This window comes from Labeo rohita, chromosome 23, assembly GCF_022985175.1.
Source record: "Labeo rohita strain BAU-BD-2019 chromosome 23, IGBB_LRoh.1.0, whole genome shotgun sequence".
NCBI classification, from domain to species: Eukaryota; Metazoa; Chordata; class Actinopteri; order Cypriniformes; family Cyprinidae; genus Labeo; species Labeo rohita.
Window position 1 is genome coordinate 8,630,689 of NC_066891.1, and position 22,599 is coordinate 8,653,287.

The window sequence follows — 22,599 nt, forward strand, 5'->3', positions numbered from 1 at the left end:
GCCTCTTACAAGCAAACTGTTCCAATAAACAACCTCCCTGCTTGTTTGTTTGGCTGATGTTGCAAAAAGAAGTCGCAGTTTCTTATTTCGAAACAGGCTCTGAAAGACAACTGCCAAGGAGCAGAGCAAAGCCAGATGAGATCTGCAGCTGATAGCATCACTCAGGCTGAGCCAGATGACAATCATGTTGGGAACTGCTCGAGCTAATGGGATCTTGCTGTGGATGATATGGTTCCGTGTCTATTTCCCTGGTGCCTACAACGGTGACTTCAGCATCCATTTATATCAAGCTGCTGATAAGATGAACATTTGTATCAGCTGACAGTACCTGCTTTGAACAGAGGCATTTGATTACAAGAACGTGCAATAGGTATGTTCATTATTTAGTTTAATGTTTTAATTAAGTTTAATTTCAGCAAATTTGGTGTATACTGTATATACAGTTAAAGTCAAAAGTTTACATACATGCTTCAGAATTAAACACAATGCATTAGGAGTTGAGGGTGAAAACATTTTGAATTTGAATATCAGGGTAGTACCAAAAGTAAAAATGTGATATTTAGGCAAAATAAGAAAAATATACAAATCCTCATTCTGTTCAAAAGTTTTCACCCCCGGCTCTTAATGCATTGTGTTTCCTTCTGAAGCATCAGTGAGCGTTTGAACCTTCTGTAATATTTGCATACGAGTCCCTCAGTTGTTCTCGGTGTTAAAAGATGGATCCTAAATTCATACAGTCATTGTTGTAAAGGGTTTAAATGCACAAAAATGCAGAAAAACCAAAGAATCTGTGGGACCTGAAGTGTTTCAGAAAAGAACAGCAGGCAGTTTGACTGTTGAACAACTATCACTAAACAGTAAAAACAAAAACAGCTTTGGATCATTCAGGTAACAACAGTATTAAGAATGTAACATTTCATACATCAATTTTGTAAAGAGGTTAGCACCGCTTTTAACCCCAGTTTATGAAACCCTCACGAATTGCAGGGGCATAGGTACACACTATACAGTGTGTTACAGCAAATTATTTATCAACAAAAAAACAGTCATAAACTGCCTCATTCAATATTCATGTTCTCTACCACAGAAACCTTCATTTTAACATTAAACATTTTCAGAGATGGACCGGCAGTTATTAAAACAGGTCATTTGCCAATCAATCTCATTGACCTCATAAATATGCAAATAAGAACATTAACCCAGGGTTTCCAAAAGTAGAGTATGAACCCAACTGCCCAGCGTTAATTACGAATTCAGGGCAAAGCATAAATAGTGTGCAACATGAAACAAGTTAACCCAGGATTATGCTGTCCAGGGTTTACAATGACCCTGCATTAACAACTGAGTGTGAAAAGCCTCTTTCTGTTATATTTAAAAGTTCTTACCCAGGTCCATGTCTCCTGCTTTGGGTCTCTGGGAGTATGGGCTTCCTTTATACACAGCATCCAGAAGCTTCTCTTTCACCTGGGTTATTGTATCACAGTTTAGGCATTTCACCGTCACCTCCGGGCCGTTCTCGTTCTCAGGGTTCACACAATGAAGTGTCTAAAAGGAAATGAGAGAGGAGATAAATCAGTCAGAGCAATTTATTATTAGCATCTAGTTTGAGCAGTTAAAGCAATCTGCACTGGAAAAACAAGATGAAAACACCTTTTCTTATAAAGTAATGATCAATATATCCAATTATTTAATGTATATTGGAAATATATTGAATAATATTTTGTTAATATGTTAGAATATATTGAACTAGATAAAAAACTTTAAGTTGGCTTGAGAAAGCCGGACCAGAAAGTTTGAAAAAGTTAAAAAATTTAAAAAATTAAAAAAGTTGAAAGAAAAAAAAACTGTTCTAAGTTTGATGGTTTTCTGTCTGAAATAGGTTGAAGTTTAAAATAGTTTAAAATAGCTTTAAAAGGTTAAAGTTTGCATGTTTTGAAAGCAATACAGTCTCAGATAGATATATCAGCATAATAAGCAAGTTGTTAATATGTTTCTAGCATGATTAACAGGTTGATAGCATGTTTTTAGTCTGATTAACAAGATGTTAGCATGTTGCTAGCATGTTTCTAGCATGATTAGCAGGTTGCTAGCATGTTCCTAACATGATTAGCAAGTTGCTAGCATGTCTCTAGCATGATTAACAACTGCTAACATATTTCTAGCATGATTAACAGGTGCTATCATGTTTCTAGCATGATTATAATATGATTAGCAAGTTGCTAGCATGTTTCTAGCATGATTAACACGTTGCTAGCTTGTTGCTAGCATGTTTCTAGCATGATTCTAGTATGATTAGCATGTTGCTAGCATGTTTCTAGCATGATTAGCAGGTGCTAGCGTGCTTCTAGCATGATTCTAGTATGATTAGCATGTTGTTAACATGTTTCTACCATGATTACCAAGTTACTAGCATGATTCTAGTATGATTAACATGTAAATAGCATGTTGTTAGCATGATTAGCAAGTTTTTACCATGTTTAGTAGGTTGCTAGCATGTTTCTAGCATTATTACCAAGCTGTTAACATGTTTTTAGCATAATTAGCAAGTTGTTAGCATGTTGCTAGCATGTTTCCAGCATGATTAGCAGGTGCTAGCATGTTTCTAGCACGATTCTAGTATGATTAGCATGTTGCTAACATGTTTCTAGCATGATTATAGTATGATTAACAAGTTGCTAACATGTTTCTAGCATGATTAACAGGTTGCTAGGATGTTTCTAACATGATTAACAAGTTGCTAGCTTGTTGCTAGCATGTTTCTAACATGATTCTAGTATGATTAACATGTTGCTAGCATGTTTCTAGTATGATTAGCAGGTGTTAACATGCTTCTAGCATAATTCTAGTATGATTAGCATGTTGCTAACATGTTTCTAGCATGATTACCAAGTTACTAACATGATTCTAACATGATTAAAATATTAATAGCATGCTGTTAGCATGATTAGCAAGTTACTAGCATGTTTCAAGCATGATTAGTAGGTTGCTAGCATGTTTCTAGCATGATTACCAAGTTGTTAACATATTTTTAGCATAATTAGCAAGTTGTTAGCATGATTCTAGTTGCTAGGCTTGGCTAAATAGATAAATAGATTAGAAATATTAGAATGGAAGTTTGAATTGATTAGAAATAGTACATAGAAGGGAAGTGTTGATTTAGTCTCAAGAGATTCTGGGAGTTTAAGTTTGAATTTTGACAGCCGGAGTTTGAATAGTGTTGGCTCATTTGAACATTCCGTCAATGTAAATCTATGGGATTTTTATGATTTTTAATCTTTAATTTTATGAAAACTATAAGTCGGATCAGTTAGAAAAGATATAGCAACCCGAGTCAGATCAGTCTGAAGATCTGGGCTGAGTTTGGTGGTTCTAGCTTGAAAGCTCCAGGAGGAGAAGCGTTCAGAAATTTGGCTAAGAAGAATAATAAAAAGCTTAAGTAGCAGATCAGTACTACATGAAAATACATGAAAAATGGAGAGACATAAGAAACATCAGAGGAGTTCGCTTATGTTGTGCACTTGCACTGACCAGAGTCTTGTAGTCAATCTGTTGTCGAATGAGTTTGTCCTCGCTGAGGGAGTATCGTGCCTCTCCGGTGATGGCATCTATAGGGCCTTTTTCCATCTGCTGTTTTATAGCACAGTACAGCATGAAGAGAGGCTCACCTGCACACTCCTGTAGAGAGTGAAAGAGTGTCAGAAACAACAGCAGTGTGTTAGGACTCCGCAATGTCATGAATACATGCACTGTGAATTTTTGCACCTCATAAAAAGTGGAAGACAAAGCAAAAAGATGACGCAATCAATAGCTCTTCTTTCCTTTCATAGTAACAAGCGGATATAAAATGCATTTCAGGTATGTATATTGAGCAAAACTTGATTACTGATAAACTGTCACTTCAGATGTGAAAAACAAGCAGCTATAATGGCGCACCGCTTTCAAATAATCACAAGGACTTGCCAATCAATACAACCATTAGCCTCTCACACCCTCAAAAAGCCCCTCTCGAAAAGACAAACAGTTTAAACGCAGGGGAGAGAGAGAGCGATAGATGGAGGTTAACGATTGGGAGGAAGCACTTAAACCCCTTTGTGAAACGAACGGATAGGTGTGGAGAGAGAGAGAGACATGGCTGGGGTGTGGACGGATAGGCTGTTTTCTCCATTAGCATTAACATCTTTCACTGACAAACAAACAACTTTCTGTCATGTCTATGTTTCTGTTTGATTCAAGCCTCCTTTAGCAGTTATCTAGCCTTATGCAGTCAAACTTACAGTTCGTGTTATGACTTATTCTGGACATTTAGCATCCACTCTGAGAGAAAGTCTGACTGACAGCGACCAACTAAAACTAAAAACTAAATAAAGCTTAAAAAAAACACAGATAAAATACAGATGCTTGGCCCTAATCGTTAGTTCCTGTCTCAGAAACAAGTGACTAGACAGTTTATTCATTGTAGCTTCAGACAGCACACATTGTGTGAATTAACACAATACCACACAAAAGCTATAAGAAATAAACATGCTAATCCTTCTGGGGAAGAAACAACAAATAATTGTACTGAGACAGCAATAACAATTAGCAGTCTTATTTGTAGCCTCACATTTTGTGTGGTATGAAAACAAGCTTGCTAATCGATAGTTTTTACCTCATACTAGCGATTAGCAAACTTATTTATCATTGTAGATTCAGACATAGCAAACACTGTGTAAATTAAACATTAGCACAAAATCTGAAGCTACAGTAGACTTGCTAATCGCTACTTTTTGAGGCAGAAGCTAGAAAGGATTTGAAGCTTCCCCTTGTGAAAAAACCAGCATATGCTGGTAGGTATGTTTTGATGCTGGTTTAACTGGTCCTTAGCTGGTTTATGCAGTCTGAAGCTACAATGAATTGTAATTAGTTTTATAGACAGAAATGAGCAATTAGCAATCTTATTCATTGTAGCTTGAGACATAGCAATATTGTGTGAATAACACTAACAAAATCTGAAGCTACAGTGAATAAACTTGTTAAACGCTAGTTTCTGAGGCAAAAGCTAAAGGGTTTGAAGCTACTATCTGAAGCTACAATGAATTGTAATGAGTTTCAGAGACCGAAATGAGCAATTAGCAATGTTATTCATTGTAGCTTCAGACATGGCAAATACTGTGTGAATAACACATTAGCACACAAATCTGAAACTACAATGAATAAACATGCAAATCGCTAGTGTTTGAGGAAAAAACTACAAATAATCTGAAGAATTTTACGGAGACAGAAACTAGCGATTATTCACTGTAGCGTCAGATTTTGTATTTGCCATACAAATATCTTGCTAATCGCTAATTTCTGTCCCAGTTTATTCATTGTAACTTCAGATAGCACACACATTGTGTGCATTACAAATTAGCACACAAAATCTGAAGCTTTCAGAAATAAGCATTGCTAGTTTCTAGTGAAGAGCTACAAATAACTGTATTGAGAAAGAAATTAACAATTAGCGTCTTCTTTGTAGCCTCAGATTTTGTGTGGTATGAAAACAAGATATAATTAGTAATGTTAACTGAAAGTTTTTACCTCAAACTAACGATTACTGAACTTATTCATCATCGTAGATTCAGACATAGGAAACACTGTGTGAATTACACATTAGCAAAATCTGAAGCTACAATGAATAGATTTGCTAATCAGTAGTTTTTGAAGCAGTAGCTACAAAGGATCTGAATCTACAATCTAAAGCTGAATTGTAATGAGTTTCTGAAACAGAAATGAGCAATTAAGCAATCTTATTCATTGTAGCTTTAGACACAGCAAATATTGTGTGAATTAAAATCTGAAGATACAGTGAATAAACTTACTAACCGCTAGTTTCAGAGACAAAAGCTACAAAGGATCTAAAGCTACAATGAATTGTAATGACTTTCAGAGACAGAAACTAGCAATTACCAAACTTATTCATTGTAGTTTCAGATTTTGTGTGGTACATGAAGAAGCTCACTAATCACTAGTTTCTGTCTCAGAAACAAGTGACTAGCCAGTTTATTCACTGTAGCTTCAGACATAGCAAATACTGTGTGAATTACACATTAGCACACAAAATCTGAAGCTACAATGAATAGACTTCCGCTAATCATTAGTTTTGAGGCAGGATCGAGCTTCAAAGGATCTGAAGCTAAAATGAATTGTAATGAGTTTCTGAGACAGAAACTAGCAATTAGCAGTCTTGTTCACTGTAGCTTCAGATTTTGTATGGTGTGTGAATTTGCTAGTTCTTGTCTCAGAAACTGGTGACTAGGCAGTTTATTCATTGTAACTTCAGATAGCACACATTGTGTGAATTAAAAATTACCACACAAATTCTGAACTATAAAGAATAAACAGACTAATCGTTCTGTGGAAGAAACTACAAATAACTGTACTGAAACAGAAACTAGCAATCTTATTTGTAGCCTCAGATTTTGTGTGGTAAAAAATAAGCTTGCTAATTGATAGTTTTTACCTTAAACTAGTGATTAGCAAACTTATTCATCACTGTAGATTCACACAAAGCAAATATTGTGTGAGTTACACACAAAATCTGAAGCTACAATGAATGGACCTGCTAATTGCTAGTTTCTAAGGCAGGATCAAGCTTCAAAAGATCTGAAGCTACAATCTGAAGCTGAATTGTAATGTGTTTCTGAGACAGAAATTAACAATTAGCAATCTTATTCATTGAAGCTTCAGTGAATTACACTAACAAAATTTTGAAGCTACAATGAAAAAACTAATCGCTAGTTTCTGAGACAGAAGCTACAAAGGATCTGAAGCTACAATGAAACGTAATACGTTTCAGAGACAGAAACTAGCAATCTTATTCATTGTAGTTTCAGATTTTGTGTGGTATGTGAATAAACTTGCCAATTGCTAGTTTCTGTATCAGAAGCTAGTGACTAGTCGGTTTATTCGTTGTAGCTTCAGACAGCACACACTGTGTGAATTACACATTACCACACAAATTCTGAAGCTAAACATGCTAATCGTTCTGGGGAAGAAACTACAACCAATCGTACTGTGACAGAAACTAACAATTAGCCGTCTTATTTGTAGCCTCAGATTTTGTGTGGTATGAAATAAGCTTGCTAATTGATAGTTTTTCCCTCAAACTACTGATTAGCAAACTTATTCATCATTGTAGATTCAAACAGCAAATACATGTGAATTACACATTAGCACAAAATCTGAAGTTACAATGAACAGACTTGCTAATCGCTAGTTTCTGAGGCAGAAGCTTCAAAGGACCTGAAGCTACAATCTGAAGATGAATTGCAAGACAGAAATTAGCATTTAGCAATTTTAATTGTAGCTTCAGACAGAGCAAATATTGTGTGAATTACACTAACAAAATCTGAAGCTACAATGAATAAACTTGCTAATCGCTAGTTTCTGAGACAGAAGCTACAAAGGATCTGAAGCTACAATGAAATGTAATACGTTTCAGAGACAGAAACTAGCAATCTTATTCATTGTAGCTTCAGATTTTGTGTGGTATGTGAATAAACTTGCCAATTGCTAATTTCTGTATCAGAAACGTGACTAGCCGGTTTATTTATTGTAGCTTTAGACAGCACACACTGTGTGAATTACACATTACCACACAAATTCTGAAGCTAAACATGCTAATCGTTCTGGGGAAGAAACTACAACCAATCGTACTGTGACAGAAACTAACAATAAGCCGTCTTATTTGTAGCCTCAGATTTTGTGTGGTATGAAATAAGCTTGCTAATTGATAGTTTTTCCTTTAAACTACTGATTAGCAAACTTATTCATCATTGTAGATTCAAACAGCAAATACTGTGTAAATTACACATTAGCACAAAATCTGAAGCTTCAATGAATAGACTTGCTAATCGCTAGTTTCTGAGGCAGAAGCTTCAAAGGACCTGAAGCTACAATCTGAAGATTGAAATTAGCAATTAGCAATTTTAATTGTAGCTTCAGACAGAGCAAATATTGTGTGAATTACACTAACAAAATCTGAAGCTACAATAAATAAACTTGCTATTTGCTAGTTTCTGAGACAGAAGCTACAAAGGATCTGAAGCTACAATGAATTGTAATGACTTTCAGAGACAGAAACTAACAATTACCAAACTTATTCATTGTAGTTTCAGATTTTGTGTGGTATATGAATAAGCTCACTAATCGCTAGTTTCTGTCTCAGAAACGAGTGACTAGCCAGTTTATTCACTGTCTTCAGACAGCACACATTGTGTGAAATATACATTAGGCCTGCCACACAAATTCTGAAGCTAAACATGCTAATCGTCGTGGGGAAGAAACTACTAACTAATAACTGTACTGTGATAGCAACAATTAGCAGTCTTATTTGTAGCCTCCGATTTTGTGTGGTATGAAAATAAGCTTGCTAATTGATAGTTTTTCCCTCAGACTAGTGATTAGCAAACTTATTCATCATTGTAGATTCAGACATAGCAAACAGTGTGCGAATCACACATTAGCACACAAAATCTGAAGCTACAATGAACAGACTAGCTAATCGTTAGTTTCTGAGGCAGGATTGAGCTTCAAAGGATCTGAAGCTACAATCTGAAGCTGAATTGTAATGAGTTTCTGAGACAGAAATTAGCAATTAACAATCTTATTCATTGCAGCTTCAGACAGAGCAAATATTGTGAGAATTGCACTAACAAAATCTGAAGTTACAGTGAATAAACTTGTTAATCGCTAGTTTCAGAGACAGAAGCTACAAAGGATCTGAGCTACAATCTAAAGCTACAATGAGTTTCAGAGACAGAAACTAGCAATTAGCAATCTCATTCATTGTAGCTTCAGATTTTGTGTGGTACTATGTGAATAAGCTCGCTAATCGCTAGTTTCTGCCTCAGAAACTAGTGATTAGCAAGTTTATTCATTGTAGCTTCAAAATTTCAAGTCAAAATCTGAGATAATTTTAGAAGATTGATCAGATTCTAGTGCAGAAAGCTTGTAAGCCATAAAAATTCCAGCGAGCTGTCATATGCAAGACATGTCAGACACGCACCCCTCCTTAACCGACCCCCGACCGCAGTGATTATGATGGGCACGGTGAAACGAGGAAACCCACCGTCTCCCTCCGCCTCGCGCATACCCACACGAAACAGTTTCCTCTGGTTTCCTCCATCACTTCATCCTGTTTTACTCCACCCACCCTCCCACCATATGCTGTTAACGTCTCGTTAGCATCTGCGCTAATTAAGCCGACAGCTGCTAACGAGAGGGAGCGCGAATACATCACTCCTAGAGACCCCCACTGCAGCGCACGCGGCCGAGAGACCAGACCTCATCCCATGCTCCAGCTTCATTAAAGAAAGAGACAGAAAGAGAGCGATAGAGCGCAGACCACATAGCCAGACCTCACCCACCCATAGGGCTAATGAACAGTAGCAGGAAAATATCCTGTTGAAATATAGAGCTAGCAGATCAATTATTCCACACTACAGCCTTGAGCAGACCTTGTTCAAAAGCACCACTGCGGCCAGAATGTTGATAAAAAATGCTCTTCCTGAGAGAGGTTTCTGGGAAGGTTTGATTCGTGTCAGTTTGCTTCAACTGTGCTGTCTGAGCCGTGTCTTCATATGTGATATTACAAGCTGTGTGTAGGTGACAACAGCTTGTCAGTTCCACTAACTCACGCCACAATTCCATCCGTCTTAAACGGCGCCGCTTTTCCTAATGCTAATTAGCGATCTCAAACTGTCTGCTTCTGAACTTTCGTCAGCTAGCAGAGGAGCCAAACGAGAACTGTAAACAGTCAAAGCTTGAAACGGACTTCAAATGAGCAAATCAGAATTGGCTTATTTGGTCTGAAAGGAAGAGTTCATCCAAAAATGTCGTTCTAAATCTGTGTAAATTCCGTAGTTCATAAAAGATATTAGGCAAAATATTCAAGCTGCTCCAATGATGTATCATTTTAGCCATAGTACACATATAAAAGTTGGGAAACAGTATAATTTTAAAATGTTTTAATGCAATGTTTCTAATGAATCTAATTTAATTGCTTGTACAGGAATAGTTAATAAATAAAATAAAATAAAATAAACATTTGTTCACAATACTAATAAAAAAAGATGTATGTTTTTAATGAAGTCTTGAGCAAGTCTTGAGCAAAATGCAGTAAATATAACATAACTGTAATGTTGTGAAATAATACAATTGAAAAAAAAATCTATTTGAATATATTTTAAAATGTAATTTATTTTTATGATGCAAAGCAACATTTTTAGCATCATTACTTCACATGATCCTTCAGAGATAATTCTAATTGCTGCATAATTATTATTGGTGCTCAGTTATCAATAATGGTTCTTATTATTATCAATACTACAACTGTTTTTACTGCTTTATATTTTGTGGAATCATTTTGTGTAGAAATTCAGTGTTCAAAAGAAAATCTTTTGTAACATTATAAATGTTTTTTAGTGTCAATTTTGATTAATTTAATGGTAGTATATCATGTTTTTTTCATAAATATTAAGCAGCACAACTGTTTGGATAATAATAAGAAATGGTTCATGAGCAGTAAATCTGCATATTAATATGATTTCTAAAGTATCATGTGACACTGAAAGCTGGAGTAATGATGTTAAAAATGTAGCTTTGCATCACAGGAATAAGTTACATTTTAGAATATATCACAAATGAAAACAGTTATTTTAAACTGTAATACTATTTCACAATATTAGTGCTTTTACTGTATTTTTGAGCACATAAATGCAGCCTTGGTTAGCATAAGAAACTTAATTAAAAACAATAAAAATGTAATTTTTTAAAATGAGTAACGTAAATACATTTTTTAGAACTATCAACTACATTTGATGTTCTCGAATAATGCAAAAGCACGTTCAATTTGTGTCATCGTTAAATGAATCTCTATGATGTGAAAGTGTTCTGGACTCCCGTTTCCTGTTGATTAAAATTCTTCCATTGCGTGCTGAGCCCTGCATGATTGAACTAATAAAACTAGAGAGCTGCTAATGCGAGAGTGAGAGAGAGACAGACAGGGGAGGACCGACATCCTGCAGCTCAATCACGCTCTGTGAGTGGCGTCATGGAGTGAAGCAGAATGTGGTGGGGGATGCACAGGAGTATATAAAAGGAGATAGAGCTAAGAGCTGATGGAGACTAGAATGCAGAGTTGCCTGTAGGGATGGCCTTTGACCCGCCAGACCACTGACAGACAGCTTCTGTCTCATTATTTGTCACATCATGTTGGACCTAGTTGTGGAAAGGCCCTCTGGTCACTCTGTTTGTGCAGAATAAAGGCAAGCTCAATTGTGTGATTTTGTATGTGTGTTTGGGTGCATTTAAGATACGATATTTCACATAAAAGACTTTTAGATATAGTCCACAAGAGAAAATAATAGTTGAATTTATAAAATGACCCCGTTCAAAAGTTTACATACGCTTGATTCTTAATACTGTGTTGTTACTTGAATGATCCACAACTGCGTTTTTTTGTTTAGTAATAGTTGTTCATGAGCCCACTGCCTGCTGTTCTTCGAAAAATCTTTCAGGTCCTCCAAATTCTTTGGTTTTTCAGCATTTTTGTGTATTTGAACCCTTTCCAACAATGACTGTATGATTTTGAGATCCATCTTTTCACACAGAGGACAACTGAGGGACTCATATGCAACTATTACAGAAGGTTCAATCGCTCACTGATGCTCCAGAAGGACAAACAATGCATTAAGGGGTGTCAGGGGTGAAAACTTTTGAACAGAAGGAAGATGTGTACATTTTTCTTATATTGACAAAATATCATTTTTTTCATTTAGTACTGCTCTTCAGAAGCTACAGAAGATACTTCCATGTTTCCCAGAAGACAAAATAAATTAAATTTACCCTGATCTTCAAATTCTAAAAGTTTTCGCCCCCCGGCTCCTAATGCATTGTGTTTCCTTCTGAAGCATCAGTGAGTGATTGAAACTTCTGTAATAGTTGCATTTGAGACCCTCAGATGTCCTCAGTGTGAAAAGAACCAAAGAATTTGTGGGACCTGAAGGACTTTTCTGAAGAACAGCAGGCAGTTAAACTGTTCAGGACAAACAAGAGACTCATGAACAACTATCACTAAACAGAAAAACCCAGCTGTGGATCAATCAGGTAACAACACAGTGTTAAGAATCAAGTGTATGTAAACTTTTGAACAGGGTCATATTTATAAATTCAACTATTATTTTCTCTTGTGGACTATATGTAAACATATTCTATGTGAAATATCTTATTTAAGTCAGTACCAAATAAAAAAAACAACATGCATTTTCTATGATCCCTCTTATTTTGGTAAAATAATTAATGAAAAGTTATGAAAAGTTTTGACCAGAAAATACATTAAAACACTAATATTGTGAAATTATATCACACGGTTTTCTATTTTAACTTTTTGAATTTTCATCACTTCAGTCTTCAGTGTCACATGATCCTTCAGAAATCATACTTATATGCTGATTTGCTTACCATTAACAATACTGTACACACTTACTTTTAAGAACTTGTACAGAAGAAACGTGAACCAGTTTGTAAGCATCTTCTCAGCAACAGACTCGGTCCTAAAAGAGAAAAAGAAAAAGAGAGAGTGAAAAAAAATATTAATTAAAATTCATACAACAAAAATGCAATCCAAAAGTGAATGAAAGCTCCCTCAAACAAATAAACAAAACTCCTTCCAATGAAAAAAACTACATTTTCTCAAAACAAACCACCAATCTTCATTAAGACCAGACAATTACAGTAATTGGCCGACGTCTTCCATTAATGGCCAACCTGTCGCCAGCCGAAGACCCCCAAAAGCTTCCCCAGAACAGAAGTAATTAAAGCATGCCGTAATTAATGGACTTCAATGCTCCTAATTCATCTGTAGCTGGCAAACGAGAGCGACTGCTAGCGCAAGCTGCTAACTGCGGCTCCTTCCTCCCTCAGGCCCACCAGGAGCCTTTTCTGCTGTTCAATAATGCATTCACATAGACTTACCAACTCCCATTACTTCCTTACATAAGGGCCTATTATTAAATTATATGCTCATTAATAAAACGGTGAAGGGTAGATAAGGCGAATGGAGTGGGACAACAGGTATTTCATGAGAGGGAAGTGTCTCGAATAGCTCATTAGCGTACTTCAGAAAGATAGATCAGAGTTGACAGTCGGTGAGATAGAGGATATCGACCACAAAAAGTATTGTCGTAGCTTCATATAATTACGGTTGAACCACGGATGTCACATGGGCTATTTTAACAATGTCCTTACTGCCTTTCTGGGCCTTGAACGAGGTAGTTGCATTGCTGTGCAAGGTCAGAAAGCTCTGAGATTTCATCAAAAATATCTTAATTTTTGTCCTGAAGATGAAGGTCTTTTGGGTTTGGAACAACAAGAGGGTGAGTAATTAATGACAGACTTTTAATTTTTGTCAAACTATCCCTTTGACAAAACTTCAGCACGCACTTATAATGAACAAAGTTACTGTGCATTGGTGTCGCTGATACAGTTACGTTCCGTGGCGTGCACGAGCCTTAACTCTGTATATCAGCATGACTGAGTGTGTGTGTGTTTTCTCCCACCTCCTGAGCAGCAGTTTAGGGTGGTTCTTGCTCTCCAGGTTCTTGTCGATGAGGTCAGAGAGCAGCTGTTTGAGGACTCCTGTAGCGTACTCCATCTCTCCCTGTAGAGCTGTCATGATGAGTGATGCCACGTTGCCGCGGTCACGCATGGAGAAGGAGCGCTGAGCTTCAAGCGTGCGGATAAATGTCAGCAGGAAGTGCTTCTTGGTGAGGAGTTGACCAAACAGAGTCAAGGCCTTCTCGACATTAGCCTGCACCTGTGGGAAAACACACAGAGCAACTCATTATACAGTGTGGAATGAATTACGACAACCATGTTGTGTTTTAATTAACAGTAAAAGATAAAATCAAATCAAATTGCTGTATGATTAATGAAAATTCTGTCATTAATTACTCACCCTCATGTTGTTTCAAACCTGTATACCTTCTTTCATCTTCAGAACACAAATTATAAGATATTTTTGATGAAATCTGAGAGCTGACCCTGCATAGACAGCAATGCAGCTACCACATTCAAGGCCTTGAAAGGTAGTACGGACATTGTTAAAATAGTTCATGTGTTCTGAAGATGAAGGAAGGTCTTACAGGTTTGGAACAGCATAAGGGTGAGTAATTAATGACAGAATTTAAATTTTAAGAGGAAACACTTTCATGCACCTGTCAAGTTTGAGATTTTGGGCTTTTTGGTTTTTCATAAAGTGTTTTTATCAGACTAGTGGAAAGAAAACATCCAATAAAACAATGTTAATTGTTTCTTTTATAGCACTTGTAGTTTCTTTTGTAGCACTATGTATTTGTGTCAATAGATTACAACACATTTATAAAGGACGTTTTCTCAAAATGAGTTCTCCTACACTGAGCCATAAATCTCCACTTCAGTAGCACTTACACACACCCAAACTTTACATTTTGTGTATATCCTAAAAGTTTTCACAGAGGGATTTGTTCATATATGATTTGCTTGATTATATCCAACATTTTATTCCCGAAAAAATGTGAAAATATATTGTTTTGTCTGTTCTAAGTATTCTTTACCCAAAAATCCCTCTGTAAAAAACTTTTGACTCTAATATGTCCAAAAAATTAAACAAGAATTTTGAAACTGACTTCATCCAGTGTTTAGATTTTTGTACTAGAAATGTATGCAAATGAGTGCATATTTATTTAAATAATGCCTCATTTGCATATTTAAACCTAACATTTTAGAAAACTTGCAAAACAAAAAAAGCAATTATCAATGTAATCAATCAACTGGGTAAGTAAGGCGATAACTATTAGTTTTTTTTGTTGTTGTTTTTTACCCTATTCACCCACAGTGTCTCGCCTTAATTTAACACAATTAAAGGCTTTAAATTCTTTCTAAACTTTGGGATTCTTTTAACAACCTTAATTCTGAAACGCAAGGAGAATGAATCAAAAGTTTTGGGTTAGTAAGATTTTTTTACGTCTCTTATGCTCACCAAGGCTGTATTTATTTGATCAAAATACACTAAAAATAGTGATATTGTAAATTAGTGATACAATTTAAAACAGCTGCTTTCTATATTAATAATATTATTAATTAATAATATTAATAATTATTAATATTAGTAATATTTTTTAAACTAATTTTTTTATTTATTTGATGTCAAAACATGAAATTGTTCTAATATGCTGATTTTCTGCTCAAAAAACATTTCTTATTATCAAGTGTATGGAAACGGTGATAGATTTTTAATTTTTTTTTTTTTTTCAGAATTATTTGATAAATTTAAGGTTTAAAAAAACAAAATAGAAAATTGTAACATTATAAATATCTTCACTGTCACTTTCGAGCTTAATCTGTCCTTGCTAAATAAAAGTATTAACTACCTTCAAAATAAATCTACCACAACACTTTTGTGTTCTCCTGAACTGATTTATTTATATCACTATGCATTAACACAGTTTTATAACTGACACATGCTTGAGGCCCATTGTGTGACTGGTTTGAGGTCCTGATATATCAACAGCTCAAAAAACGACATGAATATGGGAGGCGGGACAATCTTTTTAACCGACCAATAGAAGGGGAGAACATGAAGCAATGTTCACATTAAACCTGTATAATGGAAGATATTTCTGAGTATAACAGATCATTAACTGGAAAATAAACAGACTTGATTTAACTGTATGGTGATTTGACTGTATAGTAAGGTTTTTTGTTGTTCTTGTTTTAAAAATGAAGTAATCAATTGTGCACAGTAAGACCAGGGGAATTTTAAAAGAAAGTTTGTGTTGTTTTTAATGTTTTTGATTGACGTATTCAGCCTTTCTGAAACACACTGCCGAAGCCCTTTAGTAAAGTAAACAGCGTTCAGGCAGAAGTCCGCATGAGGGACGCGCAGCTTTCTGATTGACATCAAAGGGAATCCAAGATGCTAGCAGCTCAAAACACAACAGAAGAAAATGCAGAGTGAGGGCGAAGAAGGACAGAGAGAGAAAGAGTACAGCAGGAAGCAGAGGTGACCTCGGAGTCCAGGAGCGAAAGGTGGTGATGTGTCCTTCCGTGAGCCACACCTGTCACTTTTCATCAGCCTCACTGTCTCACACATCTTACCTGCACAACTTCTTGAAGCCACACATTTATACTAACATAACAAAAGCAGCATCTTACATATGTCCTAACAAGTGACAAGTGACTGGACAGTGCTTGGTTCGCAGTAGCCCCGCCTACAACAAAATCTGATTGGTGGAAAGTCCTGCTCCACGTATAAAACTTGGCTGTAATTATCTCACTTAGTCACCGGAAAATTTTCATGGCTAGTTAGGACGAAGCGCTATAATCCAAAGAAATTACGAAAAACAAAAACGAATCTCCAAGCGAGGCTGCCGGAATCAGACTTCAAAGCAAGCCGGCGTCTGTTATTGTCCCCTTCAGCACCTTATGTACCATGTAACCTGACAAAGGCCTTTTTTTCCGACAACACAGACTAATAAAGTGCCTCAATTCTTCTCTGCTGAGCCGAATGAAATTTGCAGCCTCTCGGGGAGGCCGATTGTACTGTAGGTTGCTTTGGGGCGAGAAGCTACACAGAGCAATAAGGGCCTGAGCTGTGCGCATAGGCACTTGATTACGCCGGGGACTCGGGGGCAAATACAGTGAAAACAAACCCCAGATGAAATAATAAACATACGATCTCTCTACAAGCCAAAAGCGTGACCTGCCGTACGCAGGCCGGTGGACGTAGCATGAAGTATTTAATTGCGTTGACCAGTGCGTTTTGAGGATTCGTGATTGCTCTCGTTTGGTCGCGTTGTTTTTTTTAGCTCGTACTATTACGTGTCAGTCATTAGCGTCTGGCTTTATTGTACAAGAGGTCACAATCTGTAACGTATTGAACTTGTAAACTCCAAATTGTAGGTTCAAATGCTTTTTGTTCCACTCCCAAAAGAGTCACCGACCCCATTTATCAGAAGCAAGTAATGTCAAAAAGATTGGTCACCGCATTTACAATATACATTATGACCTTTCAAGAGTGTTGATCAGCCGTCTATCGTAGTTTATACAATCTCAGTGCTATGTTGTTTCTAGTATTAGTAGTGGTCAGCTGACTTTTGATTGCTTTGTTAGTTCTGCTCTAGGGTTACCATGGTGATGGTGATGTACTGACCCGTACCTCCATCTCCTTGAGCACCGGGTGGTCCTCGATGCCGGGGAACAGCACCCTCATGGCGTAGGTTCGGTAGTCCAGGAACGGGATGCCAGCTCCATCCAGCTCTTGGGTCAGTTCATGGATGTCAGTTTGGAGTTCGGCAAAAGCTGTGAGGAGAAAAGAACTATCTGTTTCAACACTATCTGAGCAAGTTCGGTGATTTTTCAGTTGTATGTGTTGATTGGATAAGGATATGGATATATATATATATATATAATTTAATTAATATATATTAATTAAGTACTCGTAATTAGAGTATATTACATTGTAAAATGCTCATAATCAGATTAGCAATTTTTTATGGACTACATGATTACATATTATTCACACAATGGCAATAAATGATTAAAAATGTATTAATTCTCCCTATTTTTTTTCTTTTTTCCTCTTAAATTTTCATTTTGTGTATCATACAAGAAAGAAAAAAGAAATATAAATATATATATAAATATTTACATAAAATATAAATATAAATATATAAATATAAATATTTTATACATATAAAACATTTTACTTAAATATACACATGCATGTGTCTGTATTTATATATACATATAAATATACAGATTACATACACATATATTATGTAAACAAACTTTTGTGGATTTGATTTTTAAAATATTAATCTTATTATTGAATATATATATATATATATATATATATATATTAGCATGATTTGATTTTTAAACAAAATAAATATATATTTTAAACTATATATATATATATATATATATATATATATATATATATATGATTTGATTTTTAAACAAAAAATTTAAATAATTTAAATGAATGAATGAATGAATGAACAAACAGTTATGTAAGCCTAAGCAATTCATATATTTCTGGTGTAGTTTTACAGTGCTGAATTAGATTTTAAAAAAATCAGATCAGGGTGCATTTATAGTATACACTTGTGTGCGTAATAAAATATCTCATAATAGAAGTGTGATTTGCTTTAAGCCTTCCCTAAGTATGAATAAAAATGAACTTTAAATAAACCGGCTGATTGGGAACTCACAAAAACGTGGTCACTGGGAGCCTCGTGCAATAAAAGGTACTTGTTGGGTAAACAGAAGCGATGCTAAGTCTGTCAATCTGTTTGTTTATTCGGTTTACCACTAATTTGGTTTTGCTATTCGAAAAGAGCGGGAGGGAAGAGACGTAAGAGACACAAAGTTCACGGGAAAAGAAAGTCAATTAATTGCATGAGTGGGTAATTAATAAAGGAGCGGAGCTTTTCATGCATAATTTCCTCCAGCTGTTGTTCCTCCTCGTTGTCCGCTGGGATATGAATACTGAAGCAAGAAGCTCCTACTCTAAGTGAGGGTTTTTCGTCTTAAAAATACTACACAAATATTATTCAAGATGAACTGCCCAACGGGACTTTCAGTCTCCCGATGAGGGGGAAATATAAAAAAGGAAAGTGACAGGACTAAAGAGCTTTTAATTCAATGCTTCTTTCTCGTCAAAGTGCACTTGAAAGGCCTAACAAAGATTTCCAACATGAGGGATGGCCTTGTAATTCAATTTCACTTCATTACTTGGAGAGGCGCGTGCCGGATCGTAAAGCACGAGGGGGCATTACAGACAGCTTGAATGCCAATTTTTAAAGGCTTCCTGTTGTAGTGGTCAAAACATTACGCTTCTCAGGAAGCAGAAGCAGCAGCAGCGGTGCTGGCAAGGTCAGCCGGCAAAACATTTCCTTTAGTGCCGAAGCTGTTTGTCAAAACAAGTCTGAAAAGTTTCATCCGTTGCTGATAATGCGTTTCTTTCTGAAATCGTTTCTGTAGTTGTGAAAGCACTCAAAGTGAAACAATTCCAATTACCGTGATGTCCACACATGCTTGCACTAACATTTCTCGGCTAATGTAAAGCAGAGAGGCGAAGCTGATATCCCCACTGAGCGTTCCCGGTATCTAAACCGGCGCTGGATAGCTCGCTAATTAGCCATTAGCCGTGCCTTTGTTTGTTTGTACTACTGCGCTCTCTGATGGGCTGCATCATGGCTCAGTAAGCCTCTGCACATGGTGAATCGCTTGTCCCTGGGTGGCTCTCGCCCGTCCACACCCCATGACTGTGCACATGCAGTGGCATCATGACTGTATGCTATACGGCCAAACTACAGGGTGAAGTGGTTTAGAAAGGTGGGATCGCTGGTTTTATTTTTTATTTTTTCACTTTTGGATCACCAGTCATCAGAGCTCGGTAATTGGTCTCATGGAGATGTACCTTTAATTTCAACAAGCTGATTGCTCCCTAAAAACCCACATGTTTTCAGGCCATTTGAAGTTTGATTTTGACATGACAAAGTGGTTTTATTTAAGTGTGTGAGTTGATTACTTTTTTAAATTGCTCTTCCCATTAACGTCATTATGTTGTTCATTCAGACTGATTGGCGTACGCAGAACACAAGAGGACGGATTTATCGCATGAACCAATCACATTCCAATCATATTGTGATGGAGGACTCAATGTTAAAACTCAATGGGCTCAGGAGTGGTGAGATAGATGATGAATTTCACTATAACTTTACCTTCTGGTGTTGGAAAATTTCACTTTAGAATATTAAGTGATTTATATGCCTTTTTATGTCATATTTTGTAATATATATATATCACCACTTTATAACGTCAAAATAAGACTTAAATGTCTTGAAATGGCTTTAAAGACTTAAAGGAGAAGTCCACTTCCAGAACAACAATTCACAAATAATTTACTCACCCCCTTGTCATCCAAGCTGTTCATGTCTTTCTTTCTTCAGTCATAAAGAAATTATGTTATTACCTACAACCGCATTTGCGGTTATATATATAAATGTATTTCATATTGCCATATATATTACACTTATGGCATATGAAAATCCTTTTCTCATGTTGTTAATGGGAATTTGGGAAAAAATCTAGCAATCTAGCAAATCAAAATCTATTTATATTACTATTAACATATTTTAATGGTTATAAATTAACCTTTCTTTAGCCCAAACATTATCATTTTTTTATGTGTGTGTGTTTTTTTTTTTTGAAATTCACTCTTTTGTAGCCCATTATCTGACTGCTGAGGAGGGGTTCACTGGTTTCAAGCATTTAGAGGGGGTTTGACGCTTTTGGGTCAATCTCATGAAACCGGGCAAGAAAAGACACAATGAACCTAAGAATCAAAAGAACAAAAACAATAAATTATATTTATTGTTAATATAGTAATTAGTAATTTTCTATATAATAGAAAACAGAGACCATTTTTAGACCATTATCTTTTTTCAATGGTCCTAAAAAAACTTAGTACTACTCTAGTGATGATTTTCATTGTTCTAATGCTGTAATTCTGTAAAATATGTGACCCTGGACCACAAAACCAGTCACAAGTAGCACGGGTATATTTGTAGTAATAGCCAAAAACACATCATTAGGATATCAGGTAAAGATCATGTTTCATGAAGATATTTTGTAAATCCCCTACCTTAAATATATCAAAACTTAATTTTGACTTAATATTTAGATTTTTTTTTTTTTTGGCACCCTCAGATTCCAGATTTTCAAATAGTTGTATCTCCACACTAAAACTGCAAAATGTCAAAAAAAAAAAAACCTTATGGCTGGTTTTGTGGTCCAGGGTCACATACGGAAATTTAATTCATTTTATTGTAAAATATTTTATAAAAACATTATTTTGTGCAAAATATGACATTTCTTGACAGGTTTTGTGAGATTCAGAATTTTGCAGCCTATTATCTGACCCTGTTGACCTCACTGGGTTTGGTTTGAGAGCTTCGGGTCATTACCAAGCAAATCCAATCCTAGCCCAAACGAGAAATAACCAAGTGAAGGTCATAAATATTTTGCAGAGGTTGTAAATAACGTCAGCGTATATGATCCGAATAAAATATTGATGCGCAGATTGAGTGGCATTGCGATAACAAACCGTTCAGCTTGTCCACTAATGAAGGCAGCCAGCCAATCAGTGCGAATCAGAGCTAAAGAACGTGACAGCTAATCAATGCCTACCAGTTCCTTCACCCATTTGGCAAGAAGTAAATTTCTTTCATCATTCTCCCTCTGCCATTCAGCCATCTCCCCCTTTGCGGTGAAAAAGAGTGTTTGTTAGCTAGCTGGCCACGCCATGCTTTTTCATCCTCCTGACAGGGTTGTGACCGGGAGGGCCAAAAGTCCTAAGATAATGGCCAATTAGACCCAGTGCATCTCTACGAGACCAGGTAGAGTGTGGCACTGGGAACCTTTACGGCATATGGAAACCGCATTTCAAACTGGGCGGAAGACGGAATGCCATAACTGCGCAGCCCCTCTAACACCAACCTGTTACCAAGACATGCTAACAACCATAATGGTGTCACCATGGCGACAAGAGAACGGAAAGACGTTAATGTGGAGCTTGATACGAGACCCGCAGGTTTCGCTTCAACAGCAATTTAAATTCCATATCAAAATCACATTCTCTAATGGGGACGTTTATCTCAGAATGTGTCTTTTATATGAAACGCCATTCATAAATGTTCAGGTAGAAACAGATAAGGTGTAAAAGCTTTTAAGCATTACAAAATTATGTATCAATTTATTAGGGTCAATCAGTTTAAGAAATAATGATTTAAACATAACAAATAAAAGTAAATAAACAAATAAATAACATAAAATTCACAAATATGTAAAATAAAAAATATAATGTATTTTAATTATATATTAATTTATTAATTATTTATACATACACATATTATATTTTTTACACCATTTTAATATAAACCAATATTTACACCATCTTAATATAAACATGATTGAATTGTATATACTTCATGAATTAATACAATATAATATATAATTATATATAATTATAATATAATAATATATACAATATTTAATTCATGTATATGTGTGTATATACTTCAATTAATTATTAATAAAACATTGTATCGGATTCAATTGTATATACTTAAATGAATATATATAAATGAATATATATATATATATATATATATATATATACACACACACACACACACACACACACACACATATATATATATATATATACATACACGCACACATATATATATATAACATTGTATCTGATTCAACTGTACATACTTTCTAAATGAATAACAGAAATTACAATTAAAATATATATAGAATTCATGAATATGTAATAATATGTGTGTATACATACACCCCCCAAATAATAATATAATTTTTAAAATGTAAAAAAGTGTTTTAAATCTGTATTAATTTATTAATTATTTATAAACACATGTGTGTATATATATATATATAATTATTTTTTTACATTTACTTTAGTTATATATGAATTTATATTATATGTTATATTACACTTACATA

General features: G+C 35.5%; 1 protein-coding gene across 1 annotated transcript in view; it reads right to left on the reverse strand.

Moving 5' to 3' along the window:
• The window catches only part of plxna1a (plexin A1a), a 289,406-nt gene that overhangs the window by 20,542 nt on the left and 246,265 nt on the right, over positions 1-22,599 (reverse strand). The window contains exons 21-25 of the mRNA XM_051095762.1: positions 17,219-17,361; positions 13,581-13,837; positions 12,509-12,575; positions 3,529-3,675; positions 1,386-1,545 (exon numbers count right to left, since the gene is read on the reverse strand). Of these exons, the coding sequence (XP_050951719.1) occupies positions 1,386-1,545; positions 3,529-3,675; positions 12,509-12,575; positions 13,581-13,837; positions 17,219-17,361 (774 nt within the window). The remainder of the gene's footprint in view (positions 1-1,385; positions 1,546-3,528; positions 3,676-12,508; positions 12,576-13,580; positions 13,838-17,218; positions 17,362-22,599) is intronic.